This window comes from Poecile atricapillus, chromosome 14 (genome assembly GCF_030490865.1).
Source record: "Poecile atricapillus isolate bPoeAtr1 chromosome 14, bPoeAtr1.hap1, whole genome shotgun sequence".
NCBI classification, from domain to species: Eukaryota; Metazoa; Chordata; class Aves; order Passeriformes; family Paridae; genus Poecile; species Poecile atricapillus.
In genome coordinates, this window is record NC_081262.1 from 7,834,994 (window position 1) to 7,851,125 (window position 16,132).

At 36.5% G+C, this 16,132-nt stretch overlaps 1 protein-coding gene across 2 annotated transcripts in view; it reads right to left on the minus strand.

Moving 5' to 3' along the window:
* SHISA9 (shisa family member 9) overlaps nt 1–16,132 on the minus strand; it is a 175,433-nt gene that overhangs the window by 155,042 nt on the left and 4,259 nt on the right. For both annotated transcript variants that reach the window (XM_058849866.1, XM_058849865.1), the window contains one exon: nt 12,099–12,226. In XM_058849866.1, the coding sequence (XP_058705849.1) occupies nt 12,099–12,226 (128 nt within the window). The remainder of the gene's footprint in view (nt 1–12,098; nt 12,227–16,132) is intronic.

Below are 16,132 nucleotides of genomic sequence, written 5' to 3' on the forward strand. Positions count from 1 at the left end.
GTTTGATGATTACAGACTCTCAGAGCAGCATCTCAATACTTATGTGATTTATGGATCCAAACTTTCTGCTAACAATGCCCTGTAGCATTTTATTGCACTCACTAAATAACTTGAGGTTTATTGTTCTTAAAAGAGAACAAGGGTAATGTAATTTTTATTTTGTCTAGCTCTCTGTTACTCCCTCTAGTAGCTTTTAATTCCTTTGCCCTTTTTGGTGTTATTGAGATCTCAAGGATGAGATGTTTCTACAGCTGTTAGGAAAACAAATGGCTGAATGGAGACGAAAGGCTGAACCACAACATTTAAAGTTGTTTGCTTGGCTTGTTCTGCTTGCTGATCAGTCAGGATATGTATCCCAGGATGAGCAACTCTGAAAAAGTCAGAGATTATTCTTTGGCCAAACAAAATCAAGGAACACAGGAGGAACCTGAGGTAGTGCATGTGGGTTACTGAGATGTAGAGGGGCTGAGGGGAGAGGCACAATCCTCCCTCCTCCTGATGAACAGCTACAAGAAGTGGTAAAGAGGAAAGGGAATCTTTAGTGTTTTCCAGTGGACAATTTCAGCAGAGTAAAGCACTGAGTTACAGAGACCAGATTTTCATGGACCACTTGTCTTCCTTTCTAAAAATGTTTGGGTGATTTTGACGCTTATAAAATCTGAAAATCTTTCCTTATGCATCGGGCAGATAGGTGATTCACACTTTGAGCATAGCTCTAGTTCTGTGTCCCTGGTTCCAGAAACATCTTCATCTATCTCCCTATGCTTGTAGAAATAATGGAAAAGGTGTCACCTAGGAAATAAAGTGTAGCTTGCAAATAAATATTTCAAAGCAGATTTTCACAAGGAAATGTTAATGGCTCTAAAATGCTAGACTATGACAATACAAGATCATCATATTATAAAGTGTGTCATCTGTATGTGTTTGAAAGGAACCCTACAGCACTGCTGTTCTTTACTGCAATTTTCTTACTCTGAGAGGAAATAAAGCTAATATATTTGCATAAAGTTATTTAGACCTCATTATGAGACATATAGGATCACAGTTAGAAAAAAAATTGTCAGCTAATTATATTATTGCATAAAATTATTAATATAATGAACAAATTGTAGAAAGAGACAGCTTAATAGTATAAATTATATTTTATATGCTTATCTTCTAGATCTGCTGAAATTTGTACATTTTCAAAGGAGCATAAACAATTTTAGTTTTCATATTCTTGAAAATTCTGAAGTTTCTGGTATTTGTTACTGGTTTTGCTAGAAACATTTTTATCCAGACTGAATGCCTGGTCTCTCTATCACCACAATAATACTTTTGCATGGTTAAGGTAAAATGTGAGTTTACTGACTCTGAGGCAAAAACCTGAAGACACAAGATTAATCTCAGAAACATAGTAAAGAGATGGCTTTATAAGTGAATTTTGCCATTATAGGTCTTAAAGAGACCTTTATTCTAGCTAAACATTTAGCAAGAAATCCTCTGCAAATATCTTATCCCTTCTGATTTTCTATGGATTCTTGAAGATTTTTTCTGGGGTTAATTGTTCCTGAGAGAAATTATTCCTTTTCACAGACCTTTTTTCATAAGTGGAGACCCTTTAGTAAGGAGGAAAAACAAGAATCCAAGAAAAGTGTAAAAATTATGGGAAAGATGTTATTAATAATTAATGTAAATAATTTTTCTTTAAAAATACTTATAGGAGTTCATTTAACTAAGTAAAGCATTTAATGACAATTTCATTTCAGAGCTATGACTAGAAACTTGAAACTGTTCTAACCAAAGTGGTGGCCAGGTTTGTTTTTCACAAATGATAAGGAATGTTTCCTCATAAAATCAATGGCTGTTCAGAAATTAACTTGAAATTTTGACAAGAATCTTGATTACTATAGGAGGAATGCAGCTTCCCAACATTAGAGCTTTGAAAAAATGAGAAATAGTTTAAACTGTTGTTATAAATGCAAATTATATTCCTTAAATTTTTTCTAACTTAGTCATTTGATGAGGTAGAAAAAGAACCACATTTCTTTTTGGAAGCTTTTTATAAAGTACCCTCTCATTTTTTTAACACAAGAATTCATCTTTTAATTTGCTTCAGAAGGTCTGAGCACATTGTTTCACACGGTCAAGAGCAGCAGAGCCAGTCAGGCTGTTCTTGGCCAACACCCCATTGCAAACATGTTCACTTGGACCCCTCAACACTTGGAGAGGCCTCTGTGAAACAAATCCACAGTGCTCAGTGCCCTACTCACACAACATTCCAGAAAAATTTCCTACCTTTTACATATGGGAAAGCTGCCACCTGTGATTGTATTTTGTGACATGGTTCAGTGGTTGGGGATTCAATATCAGTAGAAACTCTTCTGTTTGGGCCTGTTCTGCCCACTGGGGATGACAACAGTTGTTCAAGCTGTGCTGCCAAAGGGCGCAAAAATGAAAGCAGAGCACAAGAAGTTCCCTTGCCCCTGTGTGCCAAGGGCATGGGCTTTTTCCTCATTTGCAGATGCCCAAATTTCCCTAAAATCAGAACAAAAATGGAAAGTACATCTAGCTGAAAACTTCTAGCCTCCTGGCTTCTCAAAACACTCCTCGGGTGGCTCCAATTTGGCGAATTATTTGGTAGTTTTCACTGCACTTTTCCTAACTAGCTTCTATCACTCTTGGCAGTGAACATTTTTCCTTTTCCAATACTGTTTAAGCTGTGTCTTTTTTTTTTCTTTTTTTTTTTTTTTGCAAAGCTCTAAGATAAACTTTCTGCATATCCCTTTATCTCTCTCCTTACTCCAGATTAACAATAAAACCACAATTCCGCTCAATAAAATATATATGAGGTCCTAAGTGAATTACAGTTCCCCTGGGTAAAATCTTTGAGCCATTAAAGAGGATGGGAGCTTTACTAGGACTTTTGGCCCATCAGAATTTCATATAATTGATGACATTAATGGCAAAAACTGGCCATTACCCTAAGCAGTGCCAAAATCTGGTTTTGTCACAAGGCTCAGAGACTGTTCCTACCCCACATGAGAGTCACACCCAGAACCATTCTGCACTCCAGGCCTGGAATCGCTGGTTTGCAGCGCCCTGCTGATAAATGAAATGCTGGCAGGCACTGGCTGCACTTTCTGTGCTGTGGCATTCTTAGCTGTGTTGGCCAGGATGGCTTATTGCAGGCTTCCTGAAACAATCCCATCCAGCAGCATCAGAGTTTGTAGGTACAGAGCAGCTCGTTACAGCCAGCAGAAGGGACAGCAATAGGAAGCACAAGGTTCAGTATGTGTAGAGAACACGGTGAGGGAAAATGATAAAGCCCTTCAAAAGTGATCAGATTAGCCCTTGAAGAGCAAGGGCCTACATGGTAAAGGCTGGGGTTTTTTTCTCTTAGCTGGTGCTGTGGAGTGTAAAGGGTGAACTAACACAATAAAAACAAACTTTTCAGTGTTAATACTGCCTTGCTTTTGAGAGTTTATTGTGGACACTTCGAGCTTAACAAGTGCTAACTCAAATAATGTCCAGACTTAGTTATGTACATTCCCTTTAGTGTATGCTCACAGCTATTTATCAAATCTGCATTTCCTCTAATTGACGAAGAGTGAATAGTAAACAGCAATTGGATTATTTTAGATTATGCTGCAAATTCATCACAGATCCAGAAGTATAGTTATAGCCTTAAGCTTGGGTGAACAGACATGATGCTTAAATGTATGTATGAGATGAAACAAAAATTATGTTACTGAAGTAAACTTAAAAGCTATTTAGATAACTCAAAATTCAAGATTCAATTCAAATCCGCATTGTAATCATCTGGGAATGATTATCAATGCAGTTTTGTAGTGTGGTTCCAGAGATTTTCTCCCAACTATTTTTTTCTATTATAAAAATCAACAAAAAAGTTAGTTCATAAATATTCAACACACTCAGTTCCCTTCTTGACTTTATCTTATGATAATAAAACTGGAATCAGAGCCAATATGTACATTTCAAGGAGATTTATAATGTAAAGCAGAGAGCATAGAACAAAGTACTGAAAATCATTTATGATTGAAACTGTAGATTGAAGTTGGTCTTCCAAGTCTCTCCCTGAGTAGCATCTCACAATTGCCTCATAATATTGGGATTTGTATTCATAAGCTTTTTAATGTATGCAGCCAACCTCTTCTTCTTTATTGTGTAACCACTGCACTGATTCTGCTTAGGAAAGTTGGGACGACTGATTGAAAAATTAGGAGGGAATCGATTTTATAGAATGTTAAATTTCTGATGAGAGCCTTTTAACATCTAAAATACAGTACCAAAGTTTTGCACAGCCAAAATGATAAAAAGTCATCTTTACACCTGTGAATATACCAGTTTAATGCTTGAACCTGCATATGCAGACAGAACAGATCTATTTGTGAATTTAAGTTTTTGTCATTTTTGTTACAAATCTATGACTTTTGAGAGAAAATATGAGGGTGGGAGTTCAAGGATTTAGAGTGATGATTAAGCTCTAAGTCAACAGTTAAGAACAATGTTGTTTTGGCATGAAAAAGGCAAGCATAGTTTGTGTGAGGGCAAACCAACAATGAAAGCAAAAGGTAGTTTTTGTTTGCCTTTCAGTGAGATGACTCTTACCATATTAAAAATAATGTGTATCAGTCTCTATCCTTCTTAATTTTGATGAGCACACATCTGGCAGAACACAATCATAAAAAGGTTGTGTTGATGGTTTGTGGGTTTTTTTCAAACATGATTCCTACTAGTTTGGCAGTGTTTTCCATATCAGTTTTTGATATCAAGAATCCCAGTGACATGAAAGATTACAACAGACATGAAGCACTGATGATTGATATTGCTGACAGTTGTGGTTACTAGTGGGAATATCTGGTGCTGGAAGTTATTCAACAATGAAAATACTGTTATTTGGTGTGCCTGTCTAACAACAAAATACAAATTTATATCAAATTCAGTAAATAATAGGAATAGCACCTCATTAATCAAAATTTTTAAGTAAAATTTAGATTTCAAAGTGAAAGTGAAATCATAAGGGAAATACATCACTGTTTTCCAAAGATATTTAACTTCTCATTTTGTAGATGGTGAATGCATCCATGCACAATTGGGCAACATTTCAAAGTACAAGTCTGCACCCCAATGACAGCAAAATGAGTCTCATCCTTCAGAAGTGTTCTTGAAGTCTGTTGGTGTGTGACTCAAAGCTGCTATATAATAGTCTAGTACAGCAATGCTCTCTTGTCATACCAATACTTTTATTTTATTAAATAATCATTCCGCCTTTTAAATGCACTATAAAATGCAAAAATATTTTCTTAATATTTTTGTTGCCATAATGTTAATTCTTGCACTAAAAGACATCAGTTACTGATTGTATTTCTCCCACATACATTTTACATTGATGAATATGTTTATTAAGATATGTCAAATGGTTTCTCTGAATTAAAAGCTGAATAGAAGTAAATGATAGGATGCAAGGCAGTAATCCAATCTCATTGTTCTTATTGTACAATAAATGAAGAAACAGCAAAAACTTCACTGTGCAGTCTAATGGAAATCTTTATATGCATCAGAGCTTATGAAGACCTACCCAATACAACTCAAAACTAAAATTGCATGTAGGATCCATAACAGTCTCATAGAATTTCAAGAAATACTTTAGAACAAAGAAGGGACCTACTGAACATATGGAATGATGTTAAGTTCACGGTTTGATTTGATTACAAACCAAATTCCACAGTCCTATTCATGCAAAATTTTATACTTACTATTGCTTTTGATTTCCATTTCATTCATTCACCAGATCAAGCAAACAGGATGATTCCAAAGGCACAGAATTAACTGTGTGGTAGGAGCAATACCAGAGAGCTGACATAGTACACTTCATCAGGATTGGTGTAGATACAAATAAATAGATATTATGTATGATATATAGTAACATATTCAAAATAATCCTGTTTTTTAAAAAAAATAATTGATGCAATCTACCAACAGTCAATGACAAATGAGATATTTCATTTGGTTTACTTTTTGTCTTTCCTAAACAACCCCAGAATCTCTCATTCTCAGGTTGTAATTAATTTCCTTGAAAATATTCATTGGTGTTTCAAGAAGTTTCAGAGCGTCTTCTTATAAATCAGCATCATGCATCTAAATTAAAATCTTAATGTAAATTAGAAACGCTTTATATTAATGATTGTGAGGCTAAACAGACATTCAGAACTGATTAAACTGTTTTTCAATGACTGAGCTGCAAGAGGAATGGATTTTCAGACTATATTTATATGGGAAATTTGGTTTTCAGCATGGAAGCTCTGGATATCTGGAATGCATTGCTATAGCTGTAGCTATATAATATATATATATATATATATATATATAATTCTATCAGTAATTTGGTAATGCTTTGAAGTTGTACTTGTAGCAAGATTTTAGTTTAAGTCAGTAAGTAGAAATTAATTTAAAGGTTTAAAAAACTCTCGATAGCTGTCACAAAGCAGCTTGCAGCTTCTAACCTCAAACTGAACTTATCTTTAAATATACTATATTTCTTTTAACATGGCTAGTGATAGTAGTGTGGGCTTTTACTTGGATGATTAGTTTGTAAAATATATCATTTAAATGTGGACTTTGTCCTCTTTTCTGTATATTACAATCAGAATGCCATAAGCAGCTCTATCCCAGGGTTAACTGCAAGCCAAACTTGTGTTTAGCTCAGGAATTTAATCTGAATTATCAGATTTTTTTTTTGTGTTAAGATGTTTCCTGTATAGATCACAGAAACCCCAGTAAAATGAGTTTTTCACACCAGCAGCAAAGAATAAGGCTTTAAATGTAAGCAAGTTCCCAGTATCGCTGACTACAGTCCCCTCTGTCACAGCACGGTAACCTCCTGTGCACGAAGGACATCCTTCAGTTAAGCTGGCCCATTTATTCCCCCTCATTCTTTACTGTCTTGGAGCATTCCATCAGGAATACTGCTTCACTCCTTCTGTCAATCTGCTCAAACTATCTTTTTCTTGGCTGAAAACTTAGTAATGTTGTCCATCTTTCTAACATAGAACATGTCTTCACAGCGTAACTTTTCAGTCTTTTCCTTCCAAGTGAGCAGGTTAGCAACCAATTAAAGTTTATGAAGAAAACAGTGCCATTCCTCTGGGCTAGACCCATGCACAAAGCCAGGCCTAAAAAAGCATTTCACTGCAATCAAACAACCCAGACACTAAGGAAGCCAAATATTGTTATTTGCTCAATCCTTTGCATTTTGCAAGCCTCTGTCCCAACAAGGGGTTTGGTGGAGTCACAAGGTCCCTGTTGCCAGAAGCACAACGGTACAGTAATGCTGCTCATCCTCAACTACCACTTCCAAAATATCATGCAATTAATTCTCCACAGTTACTGTGTAAACAAATTAGGTCTCATGTTTGATGAGCTTTACATTTTGAACAACAGGACTTCTCCTTACCGAAGACTTCTCCTCCCCTGTCTCCCTGTTTATTTCCAATGACCAACAGCAGGAATTATATTTAGGCAACGCAAGACAATGAATCATCTGATTTAAACATGTTATGCATGTTAAACATAAAAATAATTAGTTTGCCAAAGACAACAACAAAAAAAGCTTATTCACTAGTGATGAAAGACTGAAAAATATTCTTGCAAATTTTATTTTCACAGTGTCAAACTAGTGACAATTCCTGTCACTGGAAAACATAGACTGAGCTTCTATGAGCAGAAATGGGAAGAAGAATGGAATATACAATACAGAATTTTTATTCCAGTGTACAAGGACTTCAAAAAATACCCTCCTATTTAAATGCCTACTGTCTCAACACAGAAATAAAGAAAAAACAAAAGTTAACTTATCATAAGGAACCAGTTATAGAGATGTAATAGCTTTGCTTTAGCATTAGCATTTGTTGTTAGTCAGTATCCAGGACAACTGACAATCGAATGCAGCAGCAAACACCACTCTGAATATATTTTTTAGAAGGTCATTTTAATCACATGTGCTGCAAATCTTTAGACAGTATTAAAACTGGCTATTTGAAACATTTTCTTTTTTGGATCATGTGTTTAAAATCCACTTTTTTAAAGTTAAATTCAAAATAAAGAAATAATTCATAGATGTCAAACTAACTAAAAGCATTTTTCATCTTAAAAAGCTTCTTAATCTATAATTGGCTTCCTTTTAAAATCACCTTTATCATGTGAGCCTGCATAAATGGTTTAAATTTACTTGTGCAAGCTGGTTCTTGTGGTTCTTGGGAAAGAGTAACAGAGCTTTTACTGATCATTAGGAAAAGTGACTGTGAATTGCACCAACTGAAGTATTTTTTCATTCTGCTATCATGGATCATGAATCAGAAATAATAGCAGTAATCACGTTTCAGAAATGAGGATGTAGCTATGAAGCCTCCTAACTCCCACTCCATCAGTGTTATAATCCCAACAAGTTAAAGAAATCCCTTACTTCTAACACAATAAGTAGAGAAAAAAAAGTAAAAAAAAAAAAACCAAAACAAGAAGAGAACAGAATACCTTGATTGCTGCTGCTTTCTTAAGATTCTTCCAAGTCAGTGATTAACACAACTCAGATTCTGCAGAAAGGTTTGCTTTTGGTTTGATGTTTTTAACATAACTTTTTTACTTTCTTTTATTTAATATCTCACGTTAGAAGACTTGAATGCTACACTTTTTGATAGATACTTGCTGCTTGTTTACAAAGCACCACAACATCCTAATGTGTATGAATGAAGGGGAATAAGAGAAAAGCAATCCTACGGAAAGCACAGTACTGGAAGAAAATAATGATAACAACCACTAAGGACAAAATAGCTTTTAGTAAAAATCATCTAGGTTGTCTGGTTTCACATGTGCAAAGAAAAAAATCAGCGTTTTTCGGGAACCTCCAATATGTCTGGATTTTTCTGAGTATCAAAAAAAGAAGGGACAAGAAACTGAGTAAACAGCAAGACTCTGAAAAGAGCTTTTGGCCTTCCACTGGCCTGTGAGTTCTGGCAAAGAGCTGCAGGCAGCAGAGAAAATCCTTGTCCTCTGGTAACAAACAGTTCAGAAACAGAAACACACTCATTTTCAGTGTCAGAGATCATCTGAAGTTTGTCATTTTGACAAAAGAGCTTCCCTTCACAAAACACTTTCAGAATGTGTTGGCAACATCAGCAAAATGTTTTCAAGAAAGAGCAAATGAACATTCAAATTAGAACATTTTTAATAATGTTTGGCTTTCAACAGCTTGTCTGAAAGACACAGTATGGAAGGGATATGTAATGAATAAGAAATTCCTCCTGCCCTGTTCATACTTAAGGATCAATGTGTAAAGTACATCAGCCTCAAATAATTAAGTCTCATTATGAGATCGCAAGTAGATAAAGTGGTAACTTAGAAAACTTTAAAAATTAATATTAAAGTTTATGATGCAATAATTTTACACAATTTCATTTTCTCTGTATAAGATCTGGAATAGAATTTCTATGAAAACTGTGATTCAGTCTAATTTATTTGGTTATTTAAAAGCACCCTGAAAAAGCCTGACATTTTTCCAGCCATGGTAGTAGGTAACTACACTTTGGGTGCTACACTCCCAAAGTTTCTGTCTGTAGTATCCACTCTTGCAATGTTTAACAACTTCACAATAAAATTCTGAATACCTAAGATACTGATCCTGGAAAATTTGTCTTAACAGTTTTGTCTTTATATGAAGACTTTTTTCCTGTGCCATAAATGCACATTTTCAACAGATTTCAATCACCTGTGATGTTCTGGCTAATTCTAGTAGGTCATTTAGTCATGTTTTGCATGAGTTTATGAGAATAAAAAGGCAACAAATACAGAACAAATACAAAGCAAAAACTGAATTCCCTTGCTATGAAGAAAATGTATGCAATATTGGTTAGAAAATGCCTTGAGTAATTTCGCCACTTGAAGCTTTGCACTTAACAATCTAAAATGATTGACTTAATGCATAGTTGATTAAAGACTGAAACAATTACCACCAGAGCTGCAGGCTTCTGAGGTTTCCTTCAGTAGCAGGACTGCCTGAGATGCATAAAAGGCATTGTTGGGACTGCCCCTCTACATGACCCAAGAGATTAGGACAGCTCCAAAGCAGCAGCAGTGCTTCTGTGTTGTAAATTGCAGTGGTGCAAGAGCTGCTTCACATATAATTCTTCCCTCTGTGACAGAGGACCATATTCTGAGACAGAGGTGGTATGAATGTCTGGGGTCAGCATAAACCAACATCCCATTAAAGGTGTTGGTTTTTTTCTCCTCCTTGATGCAGTACCTATGTGGCCCTGACTTGCATTTATATGCAAGAGGTCCTAGAAGCAATGCTTAAATCTGAATTCAAATCCGAGAAAGGAGTTTAAAGGCTTGCTGTGTTAGTTGCATATTGTAGTGTATAAACAAAAAGTTTGAAGCAAAATATCTCAGTGTGATCATTTCAAAAATCTAGATAAAGTCAATGCAGCAGTAAAGAACCTCTTTACTTTCTCGTTCCTTCATTAACTGGGATTCTGAATAAACACTTCACATGTGAGAGAAAATAATGGACCCAAACTTCATTACTATTTGGTACCGTTCCTGCAAACATGGTCATGGGAAGGATCAGACATCAGCAAGGAGCAAAGAGATGCAGTGCACATTCACATCCTTATCATCCCTTCAGAAGTCAAAGTGCAGGGTGTTAGAGCACCTCTGACTGAGAGAGCAGTCTAGGTACCCCTCCAGATGTGGTGATTTTACACAGGTAGGGTGTGTGCTTCCCTCACTGCACTGCACATCTGCAGAGCCCCAGGTGGAAGCTCTTTGCTGGAGAGCAGGGCAGATAGATGAGGTGTCACATGATGAGATGTCACACCTCCCTGTATGTGGCACCTTTATTCGAGGGCACAGTTTTAATTGTCTCCCATTACTCTGTAAGGATGCACATAAGGAATGGCCATCAGCCTCTTCCCAGAGCAGGCACCAGCAGTGCAGGCAGCACGTGGAGCTGTTCTTTCTCCCATTGTCTTTACACCCTTCCACAAAAAAAACACACCAATATCTGCAGTCCAAACAGAGCTCCAAATACAGGTAAACTTTCTTTCTAGAGTTAAGAAAAAGAGGAGTGCATGTAATTTAAATGTTTCAAAATGCAAATACCAATGAAGAAAAAGTATACTTGCAGTAACATGCACATCTACACTGATCTACAGCACAGAATAAAGCCACCCATTGCCTAACAATTTAAACCTTCCTGAATGATGCCTTTTTATTTTATAAATATATACATAATTTAGGCATATATATATGTGTATATTTTTAAGATACTGTTGAATATGAGTTACATAAATAAGTATACAAATTAGATTTGCAGTGGCATTATGACAAGAGGAACATGTATCTGAGCATGAGAAAGATCTGTACTGTGTTCTAATAGAGACTGGGAAATAAATTGCCTAGGATTTCAGAACCATTTGAAATATCACCATATCTCATCCTTTCCAGCTCCAAGGTTCAATTTTTTCTTGCCTTCAGTAACGTAAACATGTAATAGCAGATACAGAATTAAAATACTATGTAAAACTTAAAATAAGAATCTTCTCATCTTTCCCTTGAGAAAATGAAAACCACATACAACTTGATGCTATCCAGGGAAGTATTTGACTATTATACTAGTGGATGTGATCTAACAGCCTAATGAGACCACTTTGCTACTGGATGTTACAGCCCTATGAAACATATTGTTAAATTCAGCTGTAACTATAACAATTTGTATTTTGGTATAAGGAAACACAGAATAAGGCAAAGGGTGATGAGCTGAGCAAAAATAACAGGTAGAAGAAGACAAAGATACAAAACCAGTATTAGTCAACCAAGGAAATTAAAATATAAATATAATAACTAATTTTTCTATTCAAAATTTATTTCACTCACTGTTGCACTAGGAAACTAAATTTTTCTAATTCTGAGAAAATTAATATTTCTGATTTGCAAGAACCCGTGTCTTCTTGATCCTCATTTGACATTCAGCAATATGAGTTTCATAATGCTCTTTTCAGTGCCAGCATTCCAGCTATTGATAAAGTTGAAATGCAACTTACGTAAGTTATTTGGAGGAGGTCTCGTCTCCATGTTTTCGTAATGCTGCACGTGTACTACAATGTTTAGATCTCTTTCCATATGATCTGTTGTACAAGGACCTTGAGGTCGCATAACATCAGCAAGAGCCCTGAAAACCAAACAAAACCAGAATGAATCTGCAAAATCTGTAAGACATTAACAATATGTTCCAAGATCTATCTCAGTTTGCAATGCAGTCGATCATAATGTCTGCTGGAGAAACCAGCTCCCACCACAGTAAATGCAGCAAAGTAAATTCATTGTGAGACTTCACACCTAAGGCTCTTTTTAGGTTGTCTTACTGTTCTAGAAGTAAAACACAGAGACACATTAAGTTCTTTAGGTGTCTTGGCTTTGGAGGAATATAATTTACAAGGCTCCTTGAGCCTTGTAGAGTTCTACCACTGCATGTGCTCAATAACACAATTGCCATTTTGGTTAAACTGAGCAACCTCAGCACCTAGCCCATGGCTACACCTTTCCACAAACTGCTTATCTTCACACCTAGATTACTAATTTCAAAGGAAATTCTCACACATGCACTTGCAATTAGCACACACGACACAGTGGTCTTCACAGTTTTTATTCAAAAATGTCACTCAAGTTGAAAAATCATAGAACTTCCACGTAGAAATCCAAGAAGCAGGGATTTAAGGATTTCTCATCCAGAAGGGGAGATCAAAAAGGCCTTTTTCTAACTTCTGTGAGTGTCCTAGTCTTTAACAAAGAGTAAAGCTTGTACAGGAACACTCCTTGCTCCTTTGAAGGCAGTTCAGAAACAGGATAAAAGCTTTGTGTTAGCAAAGAGGGAGTAAGCAAAAGGTTCCTCGGTTAGGCCAGGCCCAGCCTGGTGCTGGCTGTGGGCATGCCCTGCAGAGCCCCGGGCAGTCCGACAGACTCATCCTGCTCTGGTGACTGTGGAAGGACCAGTTCCACTGGCGAGCAGCCTGCTGAGTGTAAGGCCATCCTTAGGCACGCGGATAAACACACACACTGGATCAGCCCTGTTGAGCTGGAGTTACTGACCAAGTTTTAAGCTCTGAAACTCCCAGCATGGCAACAGCTAACTGTGTCTGTGAGCCTGTGCTATTTTGCCAGAGTTTCATAGGAGCAGGATTAGCCCTCATGTGCCAGAGCTACCTGCTGAACTACTGTGCACTAGGAAATAATTGGCTCACCTGCAGAAGCTGCTGCCTTAGACAAAGGAAAGCTGTAGTATGTGTTACCAGTGTCTTCAGGGTTTAGTGCAAATGTTGTCTATTCAAGGCAATGCTTCATGGACCATTATTTACCTCCCTTTTGTCTTATTGTTTTTAATTTTTAGACCTCTTGAGCAATTTTTTAAGGGTGTGGACACATTTTCTGGGCACTATGCCCAGTTTAGTTTAACTTTCTGCAAAATTATATAGTGTCCCAGATACTGCATCAAGAATTAGATTATAAACTAATAAATATTTTTTTAAAAAAAATTAAGCACATTCCTTGGTGAAAGCCAGGGAAAGTGCCATCCAGCTCCACCACTGTACTTCAGTGACATTATGATTTCTCAATCAAGCAACACTATACTTTTAAATATTAAAAAGTAGGTAGCTTCATTTTAAATTACAGAGAGAAATCCTGAGCTGGATCTTGCTTCCAGATTGCTGGAACATTGCTTGGGTACACAGCTGAACAGTACTGATATTTTTTTGTGTTTATGGCTAACATTATGTTATTAAAATATTAGTTACAGTTGTGATCAACATGTTAGAATACTCTGTTGATCCTGGAAAAGGTCAGAAGACAGTAACCACATGATTAATGGTATCAGAGTAATGCTCCTATTTGAAGCAGTGCTTATACAGCAGAAATAGCAGAGCTGGCCTACATAACAGAATAATAAAAATTCAACAGAAGAGATCTCACAAAGACGTGTAGAAATTATGCAAAAGGAAAGCATTATATTGCAAAAGCCATTTAAAATAAGTGGGGACCAAAACGATTAATATCCAGTCAATTAATGCAAATGTGTCTCTATACAGAGGAAATTATTGACATGAGTTTTAATTTTAATTACAGAGACAGCTGGACACATTTCTGGGAAGGGAAAATAAATAAATGAAAGTTCCTAACTCCAGTGTGGGAGTTAAAACTGTGAGACCTAAGTATTTCCCAACTTTGTGAGAGTGGGTTTTCAGAAATCTTTTCCTCATTGCTCTTAATCTGATGGTAGATACTATTTGCTGTAGACTTTAAATAACACCCTGTATGAAAGCAGATGAACTACTGCCTTTCTATGAAAATGCTAAGTTTCTACCCATTCAGGGTGGCTTTTTTCAAATGGTTTTCAAGGAATTACCTGTCCAATTCCTTCTTCTGTATTACGAAAAGATGAACTACTCACCATCAAGTTCTGTTTTTAATAACACAGCACCTATACTGTGTTAGCCAAAGTTGTACAGTCTTCTCAGGGCAGAACAGTTCATGTAACTGACAGCATGTCCGGATTCTCTACTGATGTCAGAGAGAGTTAAAAATGTGTAGCAGCTTCAGTATCACTGAAGTACAAAGGAAATGCTGTACCTGCATTTTATTCTTTTAGGGATTTAACCATATAATGAATTGGATAAAGGGAGGCTTGTTCCCCAGCACATGACAAAATCCTTGAACAGATGTTTGCTTTGAAAAATTCCACATAGGCCAGGAGACATTTTAAAATACCTTCATGCATTTGTCTCACCTAAATATAGTCATAGAGATTTTGTTCATTATCTGAAGAAATTGTTATAATTAGTCCCATTGAAAAGGTAAACTTACACAGAGGGTCTTTACCTACACCTTTACCTTTACCTACTGGATGATTTTTAAAGGAAACACAAAGTGCAAAATAACTTTCTAATCAGGGAGCAATATCATTAATTGTGCAGTGATATTGATTGCAGCATTACAAAAGTGGAGAAGTGTTACCTACCTAGGAGTTCATGACCCAAAACTATTCAAGTATCACAAAACTTCAGCATTTCTCTTGACATAAGATTTTTCTTTTTGGATATGTAATACTGGTTTGGGGTGTTATAAAGCATGTGGAGCCAGGCATTCCCCTTATGGGTACAAGCTGAAAGAAGCTAAAACACAGGTAATTTCATGAAAGGTCATTTGTCATATTTTACCTTCAAAACTGGGTCAAAACCAGTTGAAATAATTTCACACCAGGGAAATAATTTCACACATAGGATTCGGGATTTTGGCAAGACAGGCTATTTTTGGCCCCAACAGCATGTCTTTTAAATGATCAATAAAAGACTTCACTCCTGAACTCAGCACTGGGTACTTTCTTCCTTGTGACAGAAGAAAGAAGAGCTCAGGTAGTTCACAGTATTTGGAAGACTGCTAGCACACTGTCAGAAGCACTGTTTTAAAAAACAGGAGTTGCAGCATAAGAGCACGATTGTAAACATTGTCCTTTCAATTCCTGGTTTGTTTGCACATTCTCCAAAAGGATTACGGAAGAATACAAAGGTGCAGTTGTATTTGCAGAATAATCTCCTCTATGCAACAGAGGTAAAGCTTTTTCATTTTCTATTCATTTTTGAGAGACAGTTCTCCACTTGAGCTGATGGAGCCTGCCAGACCCACTGGTGTAGTCTTAAGCAGCAAGAACGTGCTGCCCTCATATGCCTAACAAAGCTCCTGGTCTGCTTCAGCGGGCAGATCAAATCTGTCCTCTCATGCACAACACTGCCACGTTCCCTCCCTCTGCCATAGCTCCCTCCTACACCATCTGATTTCCTTATTCTCCTCAAAAATAGGAGGGGAAAGGAAAAGCTGTTCTGGATACTAGTATTACTGCTTAGTCTTGAACACTGTAGCTGAAAGGAATACTCATCTCCTTTTAACATCAAGGAACAGATTTTAAAATGAGGAGAAAAAAAACATGCAAAGTCTAAAATTAAGTACACCATGCAGAGCTAATGCTGTACTCCCCTCTCCACGATCATCTTCCAAATTTAGAGTTCCGTGCCAACAGAAAGAAAAT